The sequence below is a fragment of the Castor canadensis genome, chromosome 8, assembly GCF_047511655.1.
Source record: "Castor canadensis chromosome 8, mCasCan1.hap1v2, whole genome shotgun sequence".
Lineage (NCBI taxonomy): Eukaryota > Metazoa > Chordata > Mammalia > Rodentia > Castoridae > Castor > Castor canadensis.
Genome location: NC_133393.1, coordinates 150,023,396 through 150,048,649, shown reverse-complemented (window position 1 = coordinate 150,048,649; position 25,254 = coordinate 150,023,396). Strand labels below are relative to the sequence as shown.

Below are 25,254 nucleotides of genomic sequence, written 5' to 3'. Positions count from 1 at the left end.
GAGTCAGCCCATGCTCTGATAGGCAACTAGGTCAGAGACCACTACGCTAGAATACTCCCCTTTGCTCTCTTTCTCGTTTCCTTTTTGCATACCACTTGGGGAAAATATTTTTGTTTGTTTCAATCCATCCAGATTTGAGAGTAAAGAGCCTCGGGAAGCCCTGCACACTTGTATACAGGCCACGTGTACTGTGTTCTTGGAATGCTGTACTATTCTTAGAGCTCTCTATGTAGTGTTCTGTACAATTGGCTTTTTGCTGGAGGGGAAGGCAGATTTAATGAGTGATAGCTGCATTGGATGGCTACCAAAACTGCTTTAAGCTATCCCAAGCAACAGCCTTCCTTTCTGTCTCTTGAGAGCCTGGGCTGTGGTCCTTGCCCTTGGCCTGGGCAAGATCCAAGATAGGAATTTTTGCGAACAATTCTGCGATGACCCACAAGCTTGGGGGAGCAAAGCCAGCTGGATTTCTGTGGCTCAGGAGAACACCCCACACACTTTGCACTGGCCTCTCACTGCTATGAGGCATTCAGCAAGGTTTATAAAGCATTTTTCAATTCTTGAAGCATGTAACAATGGGACACCCCTATAAAGGAACCTACTGTAAAAGACAAGGGGACAGCTGACAGTTGATACTGCTCACATGGGCATGGGTGTGGCTATAGCCAAAGACTAGGAGCAAGAGGAGAGAACATGCTAGAGGGTGCTGATTACAGGGGACATGCTCAAAAGCATTTATTACATGTCCAGTAGCATTTATTGTGCACCAAAGCCCTCGAGATAGATGCTGTGGCACTTCCAAATTACCTCTAGCTTTTTTGATTTTTGGAGGCACTGGGGTTTGAATTCAGGTGTTCCGAGCCACTCTGTCAGCCCTTTTTTGTGTTAGGTATTTTCAAGATGAGGCCTCTGGAACTATTTGCCCAGGCTAGCCTTGAACCGAGATCCTCCTGATCTCTGCCTCCTGAGATTACAGGCATGAGCCACTGGCACCTGGCCACTTCGTTTTTTATGACCACACTTCCTGCAAAGCTACTTGGTTAAGCAACAATCACTAAACTCCTCCAGGGTACTGGAGAGACAATAAGCCTCCATGAAAATATTTGCCACCCAGCCTTTATTATTTCAACTCCTTTCCCCCCTTTTCCCTATAGACTAAGGGAAAGAGGTGCACCTCTTCCTGGTTAAATTGCTGCCTCTGTTGGTCTCTGCATTCCAGTTGGGAACTAATTCTCCTCCCACTCCCTACAAACAGCCTCCTTCCTTTCCTCCTTTCTTCCTGCCTCCCTTCCTTTCTTTTCTCTATTTCCTTATTCCAGCTTCTTAAATATTTATGACCTTTGGCCCTCTCCACCACCACCACCAGTGCTCCCCCCTTTAATCCTGGCTTCAAGTCCTAATTCTACTAAAACTCATTTCTCTAAACTGATCTATAACCTTTTTTTGTGGCCAAGATCCAAGAGACTTTCCCAGTTCTGTTTCCATGGCTTCACCACTATCTTTTACTCTGAGAATTTTCTCTTTGCTTCCCTAAATAGCTGGCTTTCCTCCTACCTCTACACCTGTTCATGCTCTTTTGTCCTGTAGTCTTCTCTAGCTCCGTCCAAAGACCCATGTGTTCTTTCCTGCTTATGTCGTCTTCTGAGAGCATGTCACCCTTGACTCTAAAATAATGATAAAACCTAACATTTTAGTGCCCAAACTTCCAGGTAGGGCCAGCTACGTTATTTGTGGGATCCAATACAAAATGAAAGCATGGGGCTCCTTGTTCAAAAACAATTAAGATTCAAGATGACAACAGTGGAGCATTAAACCAAACATGGACTATCACCTTTGGAGTGTAGGCCCCCATGGGACAGCACAGGCTACATGACAATGAAGCTGGCCCTCATGCCAGGTACTGTTGTAAGCATTTTATACATGTTAATTTATTCATCCTCATAACAGCCTTGTAGAGCAGAAATAGGTTAGAAGAAGAGAAATTAAGTAACCACTCAGGGACACATGGGTTTTTTTTAATTGGCGGAGCTAAAAAAGAAAAATGTTATTTGCCTGTTGGGGTTGTTGTGAGACTCCCAAGGAGAAGTGCCCAGAGAAGGATGGTTCCCTCTGAGCCCTCAGCTGGGTCACAGCATCCCTTCCTTGGTGAGTTTGTGCTGTATCTGCTGCCTTGTCTGTCCTGCCCTCCTTTTCTTGCTTTTTTCAAAACTCTGTGCAAGCCCTTCCTCCGCTTCTAAGGGACTTCAGGAGCAGACAAACCAACCACACCCCCTTCCCTCTAGATTCTCTGCAGCTGTGGGTAGAAGTGAAGCCACCCCAGCCTGGCCAAGGGGTCATTTACAGATTGCCATTGTCCACCTTCCGAGGCTCAGTGATAATCAATCCCACAAGGCTAGAGGGGAAACTCCTTCACAGCTCCCCCAACAAACCTGGAGCAATAGGGAGGCCTTGGGGACAGATAGTGTATCCAAGTTTTCACTGTGTCCTTGATTGTGTGATCCTTGACTCACAATTCTCCTTAAAAAGTTCTTTCTAGGCTCTGCACCTTTCCCTGGATAGCCTACTTCATTCTCCCCTCCTCCACACACTACTCAGTGATGGCTTAGAGATCCACTCCTCTTCCAGGGTGCCTTCCTTGACCTCCATCCCCAGGTTAAGTGCCTCCTCTGGGTTCCCACTCCCACACCCCTGCTTCCCCATCATAACACTTGCCTCCCTTTGTTCCAATGAAGTGATGAACATTTTGGGGGAAGAGACCAAGTCTGTCTTATCACAGTGCCTGGGACACAGGAAGTTCTCAATGAGTTTGAATGAATGAGTGAATGACAGTAAATATTAAGTAAATGTTGGTTAAAACTCCAAGCTCTGATATGCCCCTGATCAATAGGACTGGGCACCTAATGGCTACATCCATAAACTTATCAAGTGTGTGAAAGTTAATGACAGCTCCTGAACTTCCACTGAGGAGAGGGCACTAAGGGATTCCTCCTTACAGAACAGTGACAAAGGTGCTAAGTGTGATGACTGAGTCAATGTTGGGAGTAGAGATATGGAAGACAAATCCAGCCCACCACCTGTTTTGGCACAGCCCATGTGCTAAAGAATGGTTTTTTACATTTTAATTTTTTGGTGCTGAAAACCAAACCTAGGGCCTTGTGCATGCTAAGCACATACTCTACCACTGAGCTACATTTCCAGCCTGGGTTTTCACACTTTTAAATGATTGAAAAAAAAATACCTTGTGATATATGAAAATTGTGAGATTCAAAGTTCAGTGTCCATAAGTTTCACAGGAACATGCTGCACACACTCATTTATGATCTGTGGCTGCATTTTGTGCTACTGCAGTAGTTGCAACAGACCTTTCCATGTCTGCAAAACCTAGGGTAATTTACTCTGTGCCTCTACACACCAAGAGCTTGCCCATCCCTGGCCCTCCCCCAATCTGACCCAGTGAACAGGACTTGCATGCTGCCAGCTGGCCACAAGGTGGCAGTCTTTCCCCATGGAGCCTCTGCACTCAAGTGTTCTTCAGCGCTATCCATGCAGAGCCAGGGGCTCCAGCTGGGGGAACAGTCAAGTGGAGTCACACAGCAAGCTGAGTGGCCTTAAGACCAGTGTTTCCTCACTCAGTAAATATTCATTGAATGTACAAATGAAGCAGCCTTTCCAGTGCCTCTGTGAGCTGCCCTTCCTGTCTAGTAGCCTAACCTCCAGGACACTTCGAAGAACTAGGCCAGAGAGAAAGTTGCAAGCAGGAAATGAAAGGGAGGTGCCTGAATCTCGCAAACAATGGGCTCTTTCCCTTTAGGGATGTGGCACCGTGGTGATTGCTCTTGCTTTTCCTCCTGCAGGCTTCCATACACTTGCTGTCTCCTCAGGCAGGTTCCTAGCCAGTCTCCTTCCATGACATCCGTTCCTGAGGCTGCTTTAAGTGGCTGCAGACAGTGCCCTAACTTCTAACCACTTTCCAGGATGAAAACTCGCCTCATTTCTCATGGCTGTCTCTTGAAAGTGAAAGTGTGCTAGGGTGTCCACGTAACCAGATTCCAGGCCTTCCAGAGACTTGCTGGGTGGCTCTGAACAAATCTCACCTCAAGGCCCCTTTCATTCTTGTTTCTGACTTGGCCCTTTGAGAGGATGCCTGCAGAGAGGGCCATCCCTGAACAGCCTGAGAGATGAAGACTGTTCACTTAGGATATGGGCTGAAAGGAGAAACATTCCTGGAGGAAAGGACTAGCTAAGGAGGAACTTTTGGTAAGTTGAGTCCTTAAGAAATTAAATAGCAGACAGTGGGATCCTTTTTGACTTCCATGTACAACATTAGAAATCAGAGCAAGGCCGAAAGGGTCGTGTTCAATTCTGGAACCTCAGACATCTCCCCAGTTGTCAGGCTGGCTTTCCTCTTTATCGAGTGGCTGTCAAGTCTTCAATCATTTAACTAATAGCTATCAAGCAAACAAAGTGGTCCTGGCAGAGCCTGGGGAAGAATGGGCATCCATTGTGCCAGGAGGCAGCACATGGTATCTGGAAGCAGGTCTTCCCCTGCCCCACAGTAGGCACTGAGGGAGGGGTGGGAAGTTTGGGCCTAACTAGCAAGGCCTTTGAGCTGATCTTACAATTACATATGAAGCCTAAGAAAAGAAATGCCACCTCCTGCCTTTCTCAGCTGAGCCTGGGGTGCTGTTCTGTAGCAAACCTTGTGTCACTGGAAGAGTAGTGCAGATGATCAGTGACAGCTCCTGGGCCTTTTGGGCAGGAAGACCTGAGTGTGGCATAGTGCCAGGTGACAAACTACATCCACAGCACATGGCAGTGCTAATTAGCGATTTAGGGGCCTCTGTTGACATATACTCAGAATGTGGTTGTGACAGGTAGCAATTCCCACTTGTCCAGACTAGAGTTTGGAGGCTCTTAAGCTGTCAGCCCTGGCTCCTTTTGGAGGTGGCCACTGCTAGGCACACACAAGTGCGTCCTGTGGTGCTTTCCATGTGGGATGTGGTGGAACTGAAGGAACGGGAACAGACTGGGAGGAAGCCTGATAGGGATCTGGGTGGAAAGAGGCAGATGTGTGCACATAAACACACCTGTTCTGGGGAGAACAAGGCAGTGAAGAGCTAAGCACGGTAACTAGGACAAAGGTGGAAGATGCTGTTACTTAGGTCTGTCCCAGAAAGCAAAATCTCAGGTAACCAGGACAAAGGTGGAAGATGCCCTTACTTAGGTATAGAAGCCATTCTGAAATGCCACCTGTGTGGCTGCCAGGGCTGCAAAGCAGAGCAGGGGCTCTAAACTGAGGGTGTTCCCTCCCTCCCAGTGGCATTCTTTCTGCCTCATCTCGGGGTTACTACTGGCATTTAGTAGGTAGGGGCCAGGATTTCTGTAAAACATTCTATAATGGCCTGTCCCCCAACAGAGGATTTTGCAGATCTTGTCACCAGTCCTTAAGGCCTGACCTGTAGGCTCAGATCTGCATTCTATATGATGTGGGGTCTGGGAGAGCCATGTACCTCATCTGAAAAATGGGGACAACAAAGCTCGTACAGTCCACCAGACAGCTCTTTGAGGTTCATGATCCAAATGCCTAGGAAAACTGTTGACTTTGTAAAGGGCTCTTTCCTGAGTTATTCTGTTTGAAAGATGCATGGGACTAAAGCATCTAGCACAGTGACAGGCATACAGTAGGTGCTCAATGACAGAAAAGCAGTGTTGGGGGGTAGAAGAGCATGTTCCCCCTCTGGCCAATTTCCTCCATATTTCTAGGCCTCCTTTTTTTTTTTTAAATAAAGTTCTTTATAGGCATAGGGTATCAATGTTGGCAGAGGCTTGTCTTAAAACCATCCTCGAGGGATCAGAAGTAGGACTAACACATCCTGAGGACAGACAGCTGATACAGGAGACTAGGAAGTTTTGCCAAACCCCGAGGGATAGCATTTCAGCCCTATCCTGGAGTTCTGTGCTTCCTGCCCTTCTGGGACTGAAATCAGGGTGGCAGCAACATCACAGGCCTCAGTTCATCAGGTCGGCCTTTCCCGGAGCTGCAAAGGAGACAGCATAGCCTGCTGGTGGGGTGGGGTTGGGGCAGAGAAGCTAGAGCCCAGAACTGAGAATGCCCTTTCACCCTGTCCCCCTATAGCCCTTCCAATCCTGCCAATCTGCAGACGCTGCTGTGTGGGGACCAAGAGCACCATCCAGCCCTGAAGTTGCCACCCAACTCGGAAGGCCAGATGTACCCTTGGGATGTAATGAGCCAGAGAACATTGCACAAGTACATCTAAGTGCTGGAGCAGAGTGCAGTCGCAGAGTGGGTCAGAGCTCAGGCAGACCAGCAAACCTGAAGAGCCGCATTTCATGACTTCAAGATCCCCGGCAATCTGTACTAGAGTCTCTCCCAAGCATTTCAGAGCTGGAAGAGGGCAGAGACCCTCTGACCCATCCCTCTGAAAGCATGAGGAAGCTGAGGGGAAGAGGTGCCTGCTTAGGAAGCACTGTCTTGCAGATCAGCCCTCTGTCCACTGCACTAAGTTGCTCCCTCTGGCATTATAGTTTCCTCTTGGCATATGAGGAAACCAAAGCAGAAAGCAGGGCCTGGCTCAAGGCTGCAGGGACTCTGAGCAGGGACCCTCCTAGATATCAGGGGAAGGGCCTGGTGCACTTGTAGCAGGAGGAGGAAGGGATAAAGTAGGCCAGCTTCTCTCACTGGAGAGGCACAGAAGACCTTGGCAGAATTGCCTTAGGCTGGTCTCTTCCCTAGGCTGAGGTGTCTACATCCACATGAATGGTGACTTCTTTCCATCATTGCAATTTAGGCAGCTAGGAGAAAGAAAGGGAAGGAAGGAGGGAAGGAGGGAAGGAAGGAAAGAAGGAAGGAAGGAAGGAAGGAAAGGTGACCACTTGAACTGAAGTGTAACAGCCCACCTCCCAACCCAGCTGCTCTTCCTCCCCTCCCCTCCTCTCCTTCACTCTCTCATCCAGAACAAGCATGTGCCACACTGCTAGGCCTTGGTGCATAAGGAAGGCACTTCCCAGAAGTGTTTAATCCTCACAAGGCTCACACATCTGGAAGCTAATTTAGAATTGACAGAGGAGACCCTGGGCTCAGGCTCACCCTTCTTTTCCCTCCCCTCCTTGCTGCCAGAGAGACCAGACTGTCCTAGCAGGCCACCACGTTACCCTGCTTTCTGCATTGCAGAGTGCCCCTCTCCTAGTGTGTTGGTGTCCAAGGGCTTTTCAGAAGGAAAGAAAAGGGACAAGGATTTGGTTCAGAGATCAGAGGCCAAAGAAGGTCATGTGTCGTGCTGCTGGCCCAGGCAGGCTGACCCTGGGTCTGCAGTTGGGCCATGCCTCCTGTGTCCATTCACACCCTCTCTCAGTCCCCACCTGAGAGTGTTTATTGGTTGCTCTGGCCCAGCACCTTGACAATTAGGTCAACCTGCCTTGAGGAGGCTGAGGCTCTTGAGAACAGCCTGACTTTTCTCAGGAAGCTGAGGCTAGATTTTGTCTGAACTGTAACTGGGGAAGTCCTGGTAAGTGAAAGGGACTGAGAACAATTGGGGAGGAAAGGAACAAATGCTGCTGTCCACAGGGCCCATCCCCTCACCCCAATTGAGCCACAAACCAAGGTAGAGTGAGGGAAATGAGCTCAAAGAACCCCCAGGGTCTTGCAGCAGTTGTCAACCAAGGAGGCCTCAGGCACAGGATGATGAGGGGACTGGCTCTCACAATGCCACTGTCAAACTCCTGTCACTGGCTGGGGGGAAGCTGAAGCATCTTCCCTCCAATGCACTCAAGTGTCCCGTGTGGTAACCTGAAGGGCCTGGGCTAGGAAGGTCCCAGCTGCATCTTCTACCTGGAGTTCCGAGGCTGGAGCAAGACTAGAACTCAGGATTCTTGCCTCAGAGCCTCATCCTGCTGTTATCCACCAGAAAGCACCAGAAGCCCAGGGAGAAGTCAGGTAGCAGGAGCTGCCCTGGAGACCTGTCCCACTAAGGCATAAAGACATGGCCTTAGCCCCACCTGAAAACCTTCAGGGAGGGCCTGCCCAGCAAAGGGGGGGGGGGTGGTGGCGTAAAGGAGAGTGGACACTAGTCAAGTTTCCACTTCATGTAAACAAGGTGGCAGTGACCCTTGCCAGGCCACCACAGTCTGGTGAAGGCCCATAATGGTCTTGAGATGCTTTGAATCCTCTCATCTGGAATTCAGGACCTGAGGTCAGATGGAGACTGCAGGGCAGGAGGCCCAGCGGGGTGGTTCAGGGTGTGGCCTGTGCTCTGCACAGCACCAGGTGGGGCCTGCCCACCACTCTCCTGCGGTTCAGGAAATTACACAATTGCTGGGCTTGGTAGAACTGGGAGTTGTTTTACCTGTGGAGACAAAGGACATAGTTAGGGAAGGATGGAAGTGAGAAGCTCAGTGGATTTGCCACCAGCTCCTATCTTGTGCACTGTCCACTCCTCCAGTTTGAAGACCAGAGTTACTCTCTCCCTTCAAAGCCACTGATCTGGGTACCAGGTCCACAGGGCACCCAGGAAAGCAAAAGGAGAGGAGTTTTCCTGCCCCAGCAACCTCAGCAGGATTACCATGGGTTGGGACATCAAGGGGCCTGCAACCTCACAACCAAAGAGGGGCAAGGTGTGTGTGTGTGGGGACTCTAGAGTCAACTACAAGGACCAATGACTTAGAAGTCTTGCCAAGACTCCTATCACTAGTAGCTAATATCTTGGACAGCTTCAAGCTCTCAGTGCGACCATAGGCACTCTCAGGCAATCCTTACTGGTGGCCACACTGTGAGCTAAAATCATTCACCCTGTTCTAGAGCCTAAGCAGTGGCTCCAGAGCCCATCGGCCACAGTGTATCACCTGGCCTTTCAGGCCAGTATCAGCCCCTCGGCTGCGCAGGCACCTCAGGAAGGGCCAGTAGCCTTTCACTGAAGGAAACTGGAAGGACAGAGAGATTATCCCAGGCAGAGGCTGGGGAGCAGCATGGGCACTGAGGCAGTGCAGGTCGCACTCCTCCAGGCCGCAATGGCTCATTTCTCCCCTTCCCAGGCCTCTGCATCCATTTCCACAGCCTTCACAATCCCCAGGTGAGGTTGGCCAGTTCTGCTGCCAGCCAGTTCTTGCTCTGACCTGTGGGGGAGGACGGGGAGCTGACACCTCCAGTTGGCCCTTGAAGCATTGGGCTGTTGGAGGCAGTTCATGTCCTCAGATTGCAGGCCAGCCTCTCCCAGGTGGTGGCGCTGTGTTATTTCCTCCTGGTTACTCCCTGCACAGTAAGGGCCATCTCTCCAGTGCTCACACCACCTTTCACAGTATTTCAGCTGTGAGTTTAATATAGGTTGCATTGCCTCCTGTTCTGGACTATTAGCAAGAGGGACACTGAACAGAGCCAGACCCAGAGTCCTGGTTCTATATCCCAGACTCCTGTCCCTGCAGCCCAGACCCTTGTCCCCGTTCTTGTCAAAAGACTACTGCTCTAGACCAAGATTTATACTTTGCTAGCCACTGCCTTGTCTGAGCCAAACTAAACTCACTCTTCAGAACTTGCTGAAAAGCCAGCCAAGCCCCCCTTCTCTGTGTCCCTCAGACTTAGGCAGGTGACTGCAGGAGGAGGTGGGTGAGGAGACGGGTTGCCTTCCACGGTAATGCTGAGGGCTATATCTGGTGTGGCTCTGCTCAAATTGTTAAATAGAGCCCCTGGTTGCTGCGATGGATGCATCATCTCCACTTCCTGTCCTCAGTAGCTTGTTTTATTTGCTTGGCCTGCTAAAGCAGATGCCGAGTTCCTCCCCAGAGGCAGCAGCGTTTTGGAGGCAGGTAGGCAAAATCAATCTCTGGATCCAGACTCAGGGCAGGAGTGTGGCTCTGGGGGCTGGAAAGCAAGTGTGCTCCAGTGGCTCCTTCCTGGAGAAGGCTGTCTTTGCAGGACCTCCCTCTCCATTCGTAAGGCTGGATGTGAGCCTGGAGAGGTCCCTTATCCTCAGAATTCATTTCCATACTTCTGACAGAGAGCCAGGTTTAAGGGGAAATTCTTGGTGTTCCATCATTCCTTCAGTGCTCATTTATTAGGAACCTTCCACAGGCAGGCGAATTAGACAGCTCAGGATGATGGGGAAGAATACACAAACCACCCAGAATTTCTTTTAACAAAGTATGCATGCATAGGTATGGGTAGCCAAAGAAGACTTAGGAGAGAGTCAGACTACCTGAAAACAGGGGCAAAGGGAGAGGTCACTACAGGCAGGAGAGCATGTGACAGAGCATTTGGAACCAGAGTTGGCAAGCAAGGTGCTGTAAGGTGGGGGGTGGGGGAAAAGGGGACATTGACGTGGAAGGTCACAAGGCTGCAACAAGAACACTGAGTCCCATTTCCTATTGCTTCCGAGGCTTCATATTCCTTTCACCTGGAAGATTCACTCCCTGACATCCACATGGGTCTCCTCTTCCATTCAAGGGTGCTCTCTCTTTGGTTAGAGAGGCCGTCCCTGGGCACCCTTGACAAAAGTCATTCCCCTTTCCTCCAGCATAACATGCTGCATAAAAGACATAATTTGTTCATTTTGTTCCCTGCTGAACTTAGCAAAGTGCTTGGCACAGAGCAGCCAATTCATAGATATACACGTATCACACACAACGGACACACAGGTAGCGGTCAACTGCTTGGGGGACAGACCAATAATAACAAGAATAGCAGCAATCACCTGGTGACAGGCATGCCCTCACTTATCTCGTGCTTTCCTGAGAGAGTGACATGAAGCCCAGCCAGGGCCAAGAGAAACTGAAATGATGGAGGAACTATGATTCCCACCAATAAAATAGGCACAACTGCCAGGTCTCTGGAACTGAGTGGGACTGATCACTGTGCTGCCCTCATCTGCTGTGTGATTGGAATCCCCACTGGTCACGGTGCTCAGAATCATCAGATTAGACTACAATACTGCTCCCCTTGACACACCAGCTGGGGCCTGACCCACACAGCTCAGAGCAACACTGAATTTTGAAATCTCACTTTGACAAACAGCACTTGAGCAGAAGTACCCTAGAGTGGAGGCCACATGTCCTTCAGAAGCTCTGGGCCCAGGAAGCACATCTCTGTTAGTCCATCCCTGATAGGGGCCCAGATTTCCAAGAGAGCTCCAAGACCTCCAGTCCCCCAGGATAACACAGAACCTAAAGTCCCCAAAATCTAGAAGCCTGCTGGCTATAGCGCTATAGAGTGGTAGAGAACCAGACCAGGTGGCCCACCCACACATAAATTGGGGGACCCAAGAGAGTTCTAGAAAGGCATAGCCACTGCAGGTCACCTCAGAGAATGCTGGGAAGAAAAGTTTCCATGTTTACCTTCCTCTCATCTGGTAGGATACCAGTGGGAAGGGTCCAACCTACATTCAGGCCTTTGCTCTTCCAACACTCTTTAAAGATGCAGGGAAATGGTGCCGACACTAGCCTCCTGGAGACAGACACAGTGGCTTTTCAGAAGGTCTTGGGAGGCAGAGACCATGTGGCCCTTTCCTCACTGCCTGGCTGTGGACATAGGGGCTTGCCCCTTGAGAGCTTAGAGGTCTTGTTCAAGAGATCTTGTCATCAGGCAGGATGCTTGCAAAGACTATGTGAGTTCTGGGTGACAGAACTTCACACCACACACCACTTTCTTAAGTACAGACTCTATTCAAATATTTTTTAACAAGGTTGTTCCCTGCTGCTCCTCCTCGAGGCTTTTAGTCTCTGTCCCAGAAATCTTTCGCTAAGCTCCTGGATGGGCACAGGTGACAAGTGGAGGGAAGGCATGAGCTCACCCAGCAAGGGGCAAGGTCCAGCTGAGAGAAAAGGTAAAAGGAAAATGACTCCCAGATTCTGCCACTAGAGGGAGCTCCAAGCCTTTAAACCACCAGATCGCTCCACACCACAGCCCCAAAGGGAGCGATTCTGTGAGGTTCTCCCAAGGGCTGCACCTGAATTTCCAAAAATTCGCATGCTGTTTGACAACTATATACTTCTTATCAAGCAATTTTACAGGCTGTCAGCTCTTTGTTTTTCCTATCTTTCTCTCTTTCACCCACTCTGTCATCAACACATGTTCTCCCTTAACAAGGGGGTGCAGAGACAGGACAGAGTCAGAATCAACTCAAAGAGACCTCAGAACCCCTTTCCATCTCACACCCTCCTCTTCTAGAAGAAGAGACAGCCCCAGGGAGGGGAAGAACATATCCAGGGAGCAATGTGTTATGAGCTGAGACCATAAAGGCTGTCCTGATGACGTTCCAAATGCTCTCTGTGGCAAAAAGACTCCTTCCCTGGATGGGGGCCTCTAAGGAAGAAGCTAGAGTGCTTTCCTCTTGACCACAGTTCCAGCTGTAGGATTCTTGGTTCCCACCTTGAGCTCATGCTGGGCTGTGTTGTTAGGGGCTCAACCTTCTCATTGTGCTGCTCATTGGCTGCCACCTAAGGGGAGACACTGAGACTGCCCCTGCCCCGGGCACTTGGGAGCCCCTAAGAAGGGCATTGGGAAAGAAATTGGCTTCTCATCCCTCCCTGTCTGTGAGGAAGAAAGAAGCAGGGGGAGCAGAGGGCTCACGACACGGCTTGAATTCAGGGTCTCCAGAATCAGATGCCCATCAGGGGGTGACAGCTGTGTGGAATGCTGCCTCTGCCTTTCTTCCATGGATGGAGGAGGAGGAGGATGGCACTGTGCATCTCTTGAACCTTCCTGACTATGTCTGCTGGCCACTCTCACTCTTGGTCTTCTCCCTCTGCCCCGGGGTCAGACGCTCTGAAGAGGGGCTCCCAAGGGCACAACTGGGTCAGCTTGGCTAGCTCCAGGGTGCCGTGTGCAAATGCTCAGATAGTCAGCAGTGGGAGTGAACGCCCAAGTCATCCAAACAGGGGAACCAGAGACTGAGAGTGTGTCAGCGAAAGGGACAAGACAATCAGCCATGCGTTTCTATGGAAACACCACCTCAGGGTAAGGGACCGAGGGAAGAGAAGGCTTCCACCTCACTTCCAGTCAGGACTTGGGAAACAGCCCTTTTTTTTTTTTTTGTGGTTGGGCTCATCCCCTCCCCTTCCCTGCCAGGTGTTCACCATGGCAACCTTCCTTGCAACAAAAGGCACACAGCAGCAGCAGCTGGCATGGGGGGGGCGGTAGGGAATGGGAATGGGACCAACCATCTCTCCCCTGACTGGATGTGGGCCTGGGCTCAGGCTTGAATTTGAATCCTAGTTTACAACCACTTTGTGTGCCTTGGGACTATTTAATGCACCTTTCACAGCTTCCACCTGCCACCTCTGGGCTCAAAGGGTCATTGTGAGGGTAAAGGGAGAGAGTACAGATACAGAGCCTGTGGAGCTGCTCAGGAAATGCCTCCAGGCCTCATGGCCATTGTGTGTGTGGGGTGCTGGTGCTGCTACTGTGCCAACATCAGAGGTGCCCAGGACTGCTCTAAGAAGCATATACATCCCCTGAGCACAGCCTAGGTGAATCAGGTGTGGCAGCAGGTACTGGGAATCAGCAAAGGGAAAGTAGTTGTGTGTCTGCTCTTCTGTCACTCACAATCGGGTCAAAGATGGGGTAGTGGGGCCACCTGAGTCCTGGAGCCCTTCAGACCCTGCCTTCATGTAACTGGCCAGCCATGGACCCCAGTTTTGATCACTGCAAAGCCCCGCAACCATGGAGGGAGAAATTCCAACATGGAAACCCTGACTCAGGAATGCTGAGATGAGAAAGGCTCCATAGCAGCCTGGTTGTCACTATCAGCCTCCTGAAAGGCCATACCAGAGATTCCTCCAGAGAGAGATAAAATTCAGGGAGGGGCTGATGGAGTGGCTCAAGTGGTAGAACACCTGCCTAGCAAGCGTGAGGCTCCAAGTTCAATACCCAGTACCACCCCCTCCAAAAAGAAAATCAATAAAACACATACACATGTACAGAATCATCACAATGAAATCATCCTGTATTATTAATGTACACTAATTCAAAAATAGATTTTAAAAAAGACAGGGTTTTGGGGGATCCCAGAGAGATGTCCAGAAAGATGTCACCACAAGAAGGCAAACCCACTTGTCAAACAGACATGAGAAAACCAAGTTAAACTATTTACCACAGAAACAGGAAGCTGGGTCAGGGCATGAGTAGGATACAGGTGAGGGTTGGGTGTGTTTGACCAGGTAAGATCCTGATGGCAGAAATCCAGTAAGAAATAAGGCTGGCCAGAAAGAGCCCTGGACTCAGAGCCAGGGCCTGAGCCCTAGCCCTGCCCCCTGCCAGGCTGTGCCCCTGTTCCTTCATTTACAAAGGAGAAACTTACCATGATTCCTTCATTTACTTGAGTTATTGTGAGGACCTGAATGCCATCTACCAAGAGTGACAGCAGCCCTCACTCAGTGACTCCACATCCATGTGCTGAGCACTGAGCAAGGCATGCACCATTCTCCCCTTTCAGAGGACAGGAGACTGAAACTTGGAACTGCAGTGACTTGCCCAGGGCCACCAAGTACATGAAGATGGAAGTCAGTCTGGGAACTGAAGACCTTCTGTCCTGGAGCTCCTCCTCTCCCCATGCCAGCAAGCCACCCCCGAAGATGCAAGGCAATGCTTCTCCATAAGGACCATGCGTAAGGCCCCAGGGAAGCAGGCTCACCTGAGATGTTGGCACTGGAATCCTCGTTGGGCCTCTTCCCCATGAGATGCTCGACATCAGCAAAGGTCTCGGTGGACAGGGAGCTGGCCATGTTGTTGGGTGCTACAGGCCGCTTGACCCGTCGGCTGAACAACCTGCTGCCAAAGCGCCTGCTATCCCTAGCTGGGGTGGCCTCCCCGTTGGCAGCTTCTCCCTTGCCATTTTGGGAGAGTGCATCTCGGGATTTGGGCCTCAGGTCTATGTGCATGTGAGAGACCATCCTGCCGTCTTTCTGGCTCAGCTCTCTCAAGGGAATGGGCTCCACCATGGGCAACACCTGCTCCACTGTGACCAGGTCATTCAGGAAGTTCTCCAGGCGTCGGGCCAACGCGCCACCCCCACTGCCCTCTTCTTCCCCCTCAGGGTTGCCAGCAGCCTCCTGCTGTTGCCGGGCAGCCCAGCGCATCATCTCTCCTGGTGGGGGGCGGCTGCCTGCTACCAAGGCATACTTGGGGTTGATAAGTTTGCGAGCCACAGTGGAGTTGAGGCCAAGTCTGCCTGCGCCTCCTGCCAGGCCCAGCTGCTGGTACAAGTTCACTTCCTCTGAGATGGCATACAGCTCCCGGAACTCCACATCGAAGGGCTCCACGTTCTGCCCTGTCAGGAGGAGGAGAAGGTTCCTGTCCACATATGAGGAACTCCAGGTGAACCTGGGGACAGAAAAGCATACACATGAGCCCAGGCCTCTCTCCTGCCCTTCCAGCACCCACCTTGACACCTCACTTCCTGCCCAACTTGTCTTATCACTGCAGCCAGACTGCGCTGCAGGGGGAAGGCACCTCCCACCTTAGCGCTGGACTGTCCTCCTTCCACCAGCCCAAGTTCTCCCTTCCCCAGGTCCCAGCCTCAGATGGAGAAAGTGGGCAGTGGGCCCAGGGCAAGAGCATGAGAAGCCAGCCCTAAATTCACATATGGTGTGTCCGCTTGTGTGCCTTATCAAAATGCCATAGAGTGACCGCTTAGCTCACAAAGTAGTGAGGCTCAGATGAAACAACTAACATAAAACATTAGTTCAGCAACTGGTACAAATTCACACTTGACTCACAGAAACTGAGCTGCTGCCACTATTAATACTGCTCCATTCCTTACTGGCTCTTCTCTGAATTTTTAGAGCACTTACTGTCTGTAAAATCCCACTACTTTCACCTCAAAAGAGGACTCAGGCCATTTATTAATTGTTACATGTGCTCAGGTCTCTTTTCACCTAGATTTTAACTTACTTGAATGAAAAAGACTGCACATATATACTCTCTCGTGTTCCTGGTAATTTACTTCTAAATTAAAATTCTACATATGCCATACCCAAAGAGTTTTTCTCTCCCCCCACCCCCAGGTCTGGACATTCTACTTCCTGCTTGTCCAATGTAAGAACTACCTTCAAAATGCAACTGGTTTCTGTGGATCACAAAAAGTGGGCTTTGCTTAATGTCCCTCTTTCTGTAATAATCCATCAACTAGAAAGTTTGAGGGAAGGCACTGGGCAGAAGGCTGTTTGCCACTGGGGCAGACAATGCCTCTTAAAACTTGTTTCTATGGAGACTCCAGTCTACACCTTCCTGAACAGTTACCTCCTAGGCCTTCCTCTGACCTGGCCCAGCTCACCTATAAGATCCGGTGGCTACTTTGTCACCATCTACCATCAGGAACCTTGATGACAGGGTCCCCTTGATCTTCCCCATAGGCATGTAGAAGCCGATGCCTGTTACAGAGCGGACACGAATGTTCTGTTGAGAAGAGAAAGGCACTGTCATTTTGTTCGGGGACAAGGCTTTGCTTTAGCACAGGAACAATCTTCTTGTCCACAGACTCTGCCTGCTGGCTCCTGCCTTCACTAAACTCCTGCTTCATCCAGTCTTACATAAAGAACTCCTTTGGGAGAGCAGGAAGAAGTCACCAAATCTCACTCTGGGCATGGATAAGCCCAGGGGGGTTCCTGTCTGTTCCCAAAGTTCCTCAGAAAAGAACCACAGCTCCAACTTGAACCTGAGAGTGAAGTTAGTGATTCTGCAGGCTGAGCACAACAGGATTGGGCCAGAGCTGCCTCCTTCAACCTCAGCAGCTGAGGGATAAAATTTAATCTGGACACGTAATTTAGCAGTCATCAGTTCCTGAGTCAAGACTTTACACAGAAAGAAAAGAGTTGAGATCTTGAACTTTACCTGAGCCCCTGAGCTGGGCAGGAGACAGAGGAGGAGCCAAAGAAAGGGGTAGAGGGAGTGTTCATCTCATCTTCCCCAGTGGTGCAACTTACCCGGATACGGAAGTCAGCAAGCTCCAGGCCCTGACACATCTCCAGGAAGTACTTTACTCCTGCCTCATCCAGGATGATGTACACTGGGACCCGGCGCTTACAGGCAGCATCCACAATGTCTTGGAAAATATCACCATCAGTGAAAAGGTCCATGACCACAGCAATGACCTGGACACAGAAAGGCACTGGTGAGGCATGTTGTGACAACACACCTCTAGAGACACACCCACCTGGGGGCCAAGAACCCCACCTGTACCACTCTGGGTTCTCTAAATCCCCACCCATCTCTGAGTACATCTGAGCCCAGGAGAGGAGTCCAAGGGTACAGGCCCTGCTGCTCATACTTTGTTCTGGACTAATTCCAGCCCCCTCTGGAGATTTCTAGCAACTCTTCAGAAGCTGCACCAGGGGATTGCTGCTCCTGTTGACCCAGGGAAATGACTAAGGAGATGTTGTCTGGGAAGTGCAAGGGATGGTCTCCTTTTCATCAGCCACAGATGAGCTTGAACATCCCTTTCTCAGCAGGTCCAGGTGCTCCATTCTCCCTGCAGCTGTGCAAAGCTCTGGGCTTCCCCAGTATGGATCTTGGAAGAGTTCAAGTTGACTCAGGTGCCCCCAGCCTTGGGTGTCCAGCCCTTTCCACCCCTCCTCAGACCAAGAACACTGCTCAGAACCCTTCACTGGCAAAAGTCAGTCCTGTACCATAAGTTATGTACCCTTGAGGCAAAGGTCTTTTGCAGCCCAGAGCAGACCCACTTTTCTAACCTCAGTCATTTTCATTTTCCCACACAAACCACCCTCTACTCCATCTGCAAGGGTTTCCTCATGGGCCCCAAACACTGGGCAAGAAATGTAGAGTAAGGGCTGGACTTTAGGTCAGACACATCTGGTTTTAACTTTGGACTCACCACTTTCTGTTTTTGTGATCTTATGCAAGATACTCGGCCTTAATGAGCCTCTTGTTTCCTCATCTGCAAAGTGGGGACACCCTGTACTTTCTATATTTGCTGTGAGGAGTAGAGATAAACCTGAAGAGTACCAAACACAATACCTGGTTTGTAATAAGTTCTCAAAAAAAAAAAAAAAAAAAAGACACAGTCTCAACAGTTGGGCAAACAAGCCTGGTATACCAACACTACACCTGCTTCTTTGGCAGGAAAACTGACTAACAGTGCCTATTTCAATAGCACCTCACCTGAACTGAGGACTTGGGGACATACACCAGCATTTAAAGCAGGCCCTGACATATGGTCACCTCAATAAGCATTCATCACCAGTGCCACCATCACCACCATACCATCTTCACTCCATGCTCTACCATTACCCTTGCCTCTCAGGTCTCCCTGCCCCCACCTTTATACAATTATCACTCGAGGCTCTCCATGGCTCTTATATTCACCAGTCATTAATACAAGTGTGATGATTACTGAGCCCCAGCAAGCAGAGTGAGATCTAAAGACAAATAAGCTACAGTTGCTAACTGCAAGGGGATAACTCCAGGTGGATGATAAGCCAGTTGCACAAAACAACCAAGGCATAAGGTGAAAGAGATAAATGCTTTAAGAGCTACACAGGTGACATGTGATGAGAGGGAGGGAGACAGACAGACATTCCTTCTAGCCAGGGGAGAATAAGAAAGACGTCACCACGAAGAATGGGACGTCTTAGGGTGCCATGAGAAATGAAAAGGGAGAACTGGCAGGGAGCTTGGCTGGGCTGCCACACATGAGTGTGCCCTGCAAAAAGGTGAGTGGGACTGTGCCTGCTAGAGGAAGGAATACTCTTCTAATTTATACACAGGTGCCACATAGCCTAGCAGGGTCCTACAAGGCACAAAGGGTTTGGCATTGGCAAAGGAACTGTGATGGTTAATTTTGTGTTAAATTGACTGGGCCACAGTGTCCAAACATTTAGTTGAACATTATTTTGGATGTTTCTGTGAAAGTATATTTTGGATGAGATCAGTGTTTAAATCAGCAGTTTCTCTCTCCATAATGTGGGTGGGCCTTGGCAAATCAGTTGAAGACCTTCATAGAACAAAAACTGTTTTCTACCAAGCAAGAATGAATTCTGCCAGCAGACTGCCTTTGAACTTGGATTGCAGCTCTTCCCTAGGCCTTCAGCCTGCCAGCCTACCCTGAGATTTTGAACATGCATCTCCACAATCCCAGGAGCCAATTATTAAAAATAACCCTCTCTCTCTCTCTCTCTCTCTCTCATACACACACCCTGTTGGCTCTGTTTTGTTTTTTCTGGAGACCCCTGACTAATACAGACACTGAGGATGCAATGAACATGCGCTAAATTATGCACTAATCTGATTCTCACAACTGTTCTACCAGGCACTGTCTCAGGTCCATTTGACTTGAGTCTTCATGCCACTACTTCAAAAATGGGACTGCTATAAGGTATTCTAGAAACATTATATCAAAAACTCATTCTTGGGTTGGGCACAGAGGCTCACACCTATAGTCCAAGCTATTATCGGAAGGATCTCAGTCCAAGTCACCTGGGAAGAAAGTTCACAAGACCCTACCCCAGTCGATGAAAGCGGGGGTGGGGGGGTGCGCACGGGCCTGTGACGCCAGCCACCCAGGAGGCACAGAACAGTGGTCGAGCTCCAGGCCGGCCAGGGCATGAACTTGAGACCCCATCTGCTTCACAGGCCCGTTCGTCAGTTTCTAGCTCAGCACTGCAGTTTTGTTCCCGTGGCGCTGCAGTATGTCTTACTTTCTGGTAGAGCACCTGCAAGGCACCTGAGTTCAAACCCCAAAATAACCAAACCAAAGCCAAAATCAACAAAAAAGCCTCATTCTTGGAAAAAACCGAAAAAGACAGGCAAACATGTGGTGAGACTGATAAAAAGGAGAGGAGATACAAATAAAATACTGAATGAAAAAGGAGAAATAACTGTAGACATAATAGAGATTTAAGCAACAGTAAAAATGGTGAAAGAATATTAAGATCAATTATACGTTCGAGAATTTGAAAATGCAAATGATTATTAAAATTTAAAAGCTGAACATAATACACCATAATCAAGTAAGGTTTATCATAGGACTGTAGGGATAATTCAACATCAGAAAATACATCATTTTCATTTATAACGTGGAATAAAAAATCATATTTTCTTAATAATTTTTAAAAGCATCTGATAAAATTAGATCCCTAGTAATAATTAAAATTCTCAGAAAGTTAAGACTTAGAAAGGACTTTAATTTGGTAAAGTCTATCTACCCAAACCCACATGGAATATTTTACTTAACAGAGAAACTTAAGCTATATTCCCTGTAAGTTTCAGGCAAATCAAAGCTACTACACACTATGACCTTATTGGTCAACACAGTATCAGAGGTCCTAATCGATACAATGACAAGAAAAAGAAATAGGAGACATAAGGATAAAAAGATGCAAAACTACCAGTATTTAGAGATGCTATTTTCATCATCAAGAGAATTAGAATTACTAAGAAAATTCAGTAAAACTGGCAGACATAAGAAAAACTTCCAAAAATCAATAGCCTTCTTCTACTCAAATAATAACCAACTAAAATAAAATAAGATACTTTCACAATTACAACATAAGTACATACTATATAGGAATTAATACCTTTAGGTATTTCTGAAAATCTCAATAAGGAAACTTAAAATATGTGAATAAATGGAGATAAGTCATGAAGAGATATGATTTAACATGTCAAAATCTAATTGTTCCCATATTAGTAAAATCCAATGCAATTCCAATAAAATTCCAGTAAATGTTTTTGAACAACTCAATACTTCTAAGATGTGAGGACGAATAAAGATCCAAAACCAGCTACATCGATTTTGAAAAGAAAAGGCAAAGGGGATCATATCCTATAGAAAGTAAGACATACTACAGAGGCATAAAAACTGTACTACACATGAAAATAAATTAAAAAGAAAAAAATTGTAGTACTGAGGTAGGAACTGACAAATGGACCAATGGAACAGACTAGTGAAACCAGACAGACAGACACACACTCCCCACATATACATAAAACTTTATGATAAGGGTAGGATCACAACTCAATGGAAAAATAAAGGTGGATACTCCACTCACTCCATACATAAAAGTGAATTTCAGGTAGGCTAAATACACAAATGTGAAAGACAAAACTAAGAAGGGAGTTGATGAAATTTAGGGAAACATCTTCATGGCATGGGGATAAAAAAACTTTCCAAAAGCACCACCCACAAGGCAAATAAAATTTAAAAGATGCATTTGAAAATTTGGAGATTTTTCTGTTCAAGTAAAGAGGCAATAGATAAAGGCAACCAATAAGTGACAGGGGTGCAATATATACAACCAAAAAGAATTAATAACATACAGGGATTTCCATAAGTTAAGAAGAAAAAGACAGGAAAATAATTAGAAAAATGGGCAGAAGATATGAAGAGGCAATTCCAAGGAGATACCTGGATGATTTCTAAGTGTATAAAGAGCAGACCTCAGTAGTAATCAGAAAAATGTAAATAAAACATATTGATGGCTCATGCCTGTAATCCCAGCTACTTGGGAAGCTGAGATTGGAGGAGGATGGAGGCTTGCGGCCAATCCGGAGAAACAGTTCATGAGACCCTATCAACAAAATAACCAGAGCAAAAATGGACAGGAGGTGTAGCTCAAGCAGTAAAGCACCTGCTTTGCAAGCACAAATCCCTGAGTTCAAATCCCAATCCTACCAAAAAAACCCCACATTGATAAGGGATACCAGATACCACTTTATAAATTAACTAAAAATTAGAAGGTTGGATAATCCTAAATGTTGGTAGGTAGGGAAAGGGAAACCCTCCTTCTCTTCTGGTGTGAGTGGACACTGTTGTCTGGAGCAACAGGCAGAATTTACTCGATTTCTATAAGCTAGCAAAACCACCCTTGGCCATGCACCCCAGGAAACCTCTTGGATCTTGGCATAGGTCTACAAAGGGAGCAGGAACAAGGACACTCACTGTAGCTTTCTTTGGGATAGCAAGGAATTAGTGAAAATTTAGATGTCTTTCTCTAGAAGACTGGGTAAGGAAAATGAGGCATGAGATAGGATGTTTTATAGTGGACAGAAGCAATGAAGAAGTTCCATGCATAGTAACTTGGATAGTACTTTTTTAAATGGATAGTTCAACTGAAAATGTTAGAGAGTGAGATCTATAGCCTAATGCTATTTATGTAAAATAATCTTTCATTTCTAAAATAATATTGTAGCTATTTCAAGGATACAAACATGCCCAAGGATGTATACTAAACACCCAACAGTGGCTGGCCACAGAAGAAAGGAATGAGAGGAAAGGACAGGAAAATCAGGGGCATTGGTGGATTGATGATAACAGTGCAACCTAAACTGCAATACACATCAGCTCTTTGTACTTGACGTCCCAAATGCCAACCAAACAAATGAAACCCACATTCAAGTCCTCCAGTTGGGTTGGTACAGTCCAGAGCTGAGTCCAGGAGTGGGGGAGGGGCTGCTCAGAATGGCACTGCAGAGTTCCAGCTTCATTCTACCAGAAATGATGTTCCTGGAGCACTGACTGATCACCATCTCATCTTCTCATCTTTCACGTGCAAGAGTCCTCTCTGCAACATCCTGTTCAGAACTGACTCAAGGACTGCCCAAATGGCTTCCAGACACACTTCTTGGATTCCCACTCTGAATTTTATTTTGTGACTGAAAAAGCAAGGAAACCGACCTGCCTTCACTAGCACTCATCTGCCTAGGGATGGGAGAAGCAGCAGTCCCCGTGGTGGCCAGCTTGCAGGAGGCTTGGTCTGTGATACCCTGGTGAGAGCCAGCCATCTGTGTCACTACCAATTAAACAATGAAATATTGGTAGTAGAAAAAAAAAATCAATTGCTCACTGACTCCTGCGATCCACTTGTGGAGAAGTGATAATTACTCTCGGCTTTGGTCTCTGAGGGCCCTGCTTGACATTCAGCTCCTCAACATCAGGCCCAGGAAAACCAGCTCCCTGCTCCCTCTGCTGTCGTGGTGAAACAGCCCATGTGATTCTTCATGCAAAGACTAACTTCAAGGCTCCCAGTGTAAATGGAAAAATTGGATTTTAAGAAAAGGACTTTACAGGCTCAGAACCCAGGGAAGTAGATTTTGTTGGGAGAAAAAAATCATCCCACTCCCAGCTGGCTCCTCACTCTAGCATCCTTCACCTGGCTATCTACTGATGTGCAATGCTGAGAGAGAGGTTAATTCGAGCTGGCAGTGGTTTTTAGAAGCTGTCATAGGCAGGCTGGCAAAGAGGCTCTGATGCTGTAGGACTTCTCATGGGGTGTTTTGTTAGCTCATCATCTTCTTGTTTGATATCCTGCCCGGGTGGTAGGAGAAGGAAGGGGGGTGTTAGGGAGCCCCAGATACCCCTCTATCTGTCATTCAACTTTAATTACACTGCCAGCTTTGCAGATTCTCTTTCTGGGTTTCTTAATTGCCATTAGAGAACACAGATGACGAAAAGGCTCCACCTTGCCCTGCAGCCTGTTGTGTTTGGATGACCCAGACTATGCAAGGCTTGGCCAGATGTTCACACCCACAGAGCTTACTGTTGCTGCTGGGACATGTCCCCCAGCCTGCCTCACAGGCACTTTCAAAATCAAAACTTAGTCATGACCAGAGCCAGAGTCTCCTGGCTTCCTCCTTATGTCCATTGACCAAATCCCACCAGTTACCAAAAGTCTTGTAGGTCCTACCCCTCCATGCACCTTCTCTGGGTCAACTCCTCACTTGTTCCCACATATGCTGCCGCCTTAGCTCATGCTGTCCTTGTTTCTTGCTGAACTTCTGGAATAGCCTCCTGGCTGGTCTCTCCTATTCCATCACAGCCCTCTGACTCATTCTCTATAGCAGTAATCCCCTACAAGTCTGATGAATCAGGAGGTTCTTGCAGCCCCAAAGGAGATCTGAACTTGGCATTTGAGGGGCCTTATGACTGGCCCCTTTCCTCCTTGCCATCTTGTCTTGAACCATGCCTCACCTCTGCCCCTTGTATTTGGTCACTCAGAATGACCTACAATTATCTTAACACAGGCTTCTCTACTGCGGCACTCATGACCTTTTGTTGTGGGAGGCTGTGCTATGAATTGTTTAGCAGCATCTCTGACTCCTATTCATTAGATGCCAGCAGTATTACCCCCAGGGAAGAAAACCAGAACTGTCTCTAGATGTGAAAACCATCAATGTCTCCTGGGGGACCTAAATTGCACCCCTTCCCTGAGAACCATGTAATATCAGAAAGCTCAAGTCCCTTTGTTTTCTGCCTTCCATACCCCAATGAAACATCTATGTGGCCAAGAATTTCCTAAACCTCTCCCCCGAGTAACCACTGTTTCCTGCCCGTATGTATTCTAGGCAAAAAATAGAACCCCTGGGCACTTCACTATAATGTCTGCCCAACTTCTCTGTCCCTTCCCAGGCTGCATGCTCCTGGATGGCAGGCACCAGCTGATTGCTTTCAGAATCTTCACCCTAAGTGTAGAACTTATCCTGTCTGTTCTCCATGTTTGTGCACAGTCTGGTTTCCATGAGACCCTGTTCTCCATGGAAGGGGGTCTCGTGGGGGTACAGCTTTACACTTTTCTCCTTTGTTTCATTAATGGCAAGGTATTGAGGTGAAGAAGAACAAAAGAGGATGCTGAGCAAGATCCCCAGTTAGATTGTTTTCAACTCTGGAAGACAGGGTTGAAGTTCTTTTTCATGGGTGAAGAGAATGGGACTGTTGCCTCAATGAGAGCTCAAATGTCTTGTGACTTGGCTTTCACTCTACCCACTGAAGATCTTGAAGGAGCAGCCATCACTGACTGAGGACAGTACTTAACCAAGGGAGAAAGATCCCACACCAAGGAAACCAGGCCAGGTGGTAGGACCACCACCAGCACACACAGGAAGTGTCTTTGTGCAAATCTTCCCTGTGATAGAAGCAGAGCACATCCCTCTAGGAAATAGAACATGGCTGCACATCAGCTTCCACAAACCTGCCAGGCTGTGACCATAGGCAGGGCACCACTGTACCTGGCCCCTACATTCATAGACATTCCAGACTTAAACTCAGACAGGACAGCAATTAGCCCAGTTCCATGACTAAAGTTACCCAGCTGGGTCTTGGGAGAGCTGGGACGAAAGCCAGGCCTTTTGATCTTAGTCCTAAGTTTTTCTAGACCACCAAATTGTCACTTTCAGAAGATATGTCCATATCATCTTTCCTTTAGAAAGCACAGGGACAGACCGACTCTGGCTTGGACCCCAGGACACCTCTGGCACACAAAGCCTGTATGCAAACAGAGACACATGGGTAGAGACAGACAATA

The 25,254-nt window shown here is 48.2% G+C and overlaps 1 protein-coding gene across 1 annotated transcript in view; it reads right to left on the bottom strand.

Moving 5' to 3' along the window:
• Positions 1-1,758: 1,758 nt before the first annotated feature.
• Fam83f (family with sequence similarity 83 member F) overlaps positions 1,759-25,254 on the bottom strand; it is a 35,986-nt gene continuing 12,490 nt past the window's right edge. Inside the window, exons 2-5 of the mRNA XM_020173432.2 lie at positions 16,924-17,091; positions 16,275-16,396; positions 14,634-15,322; positions 1,759-8,360 (exon numbers count right to left, since the gene is read on the bottom strand). Of these exons, the coding sequence (XP_020029021.1) occupies positions 8,311-8,360; positions 14,634-15,322; positions 16,275-16,396; positions 16,924-17,091 (1,029 nt within the window). The 3' untranslated portion in view covers positions 1,759-8,310. The remainder of the gene's footprint in view (positions 8,361-14,633; positions 15,323-16,274; positions 16,397-16,923; positions 17,092-25,254) is intronic.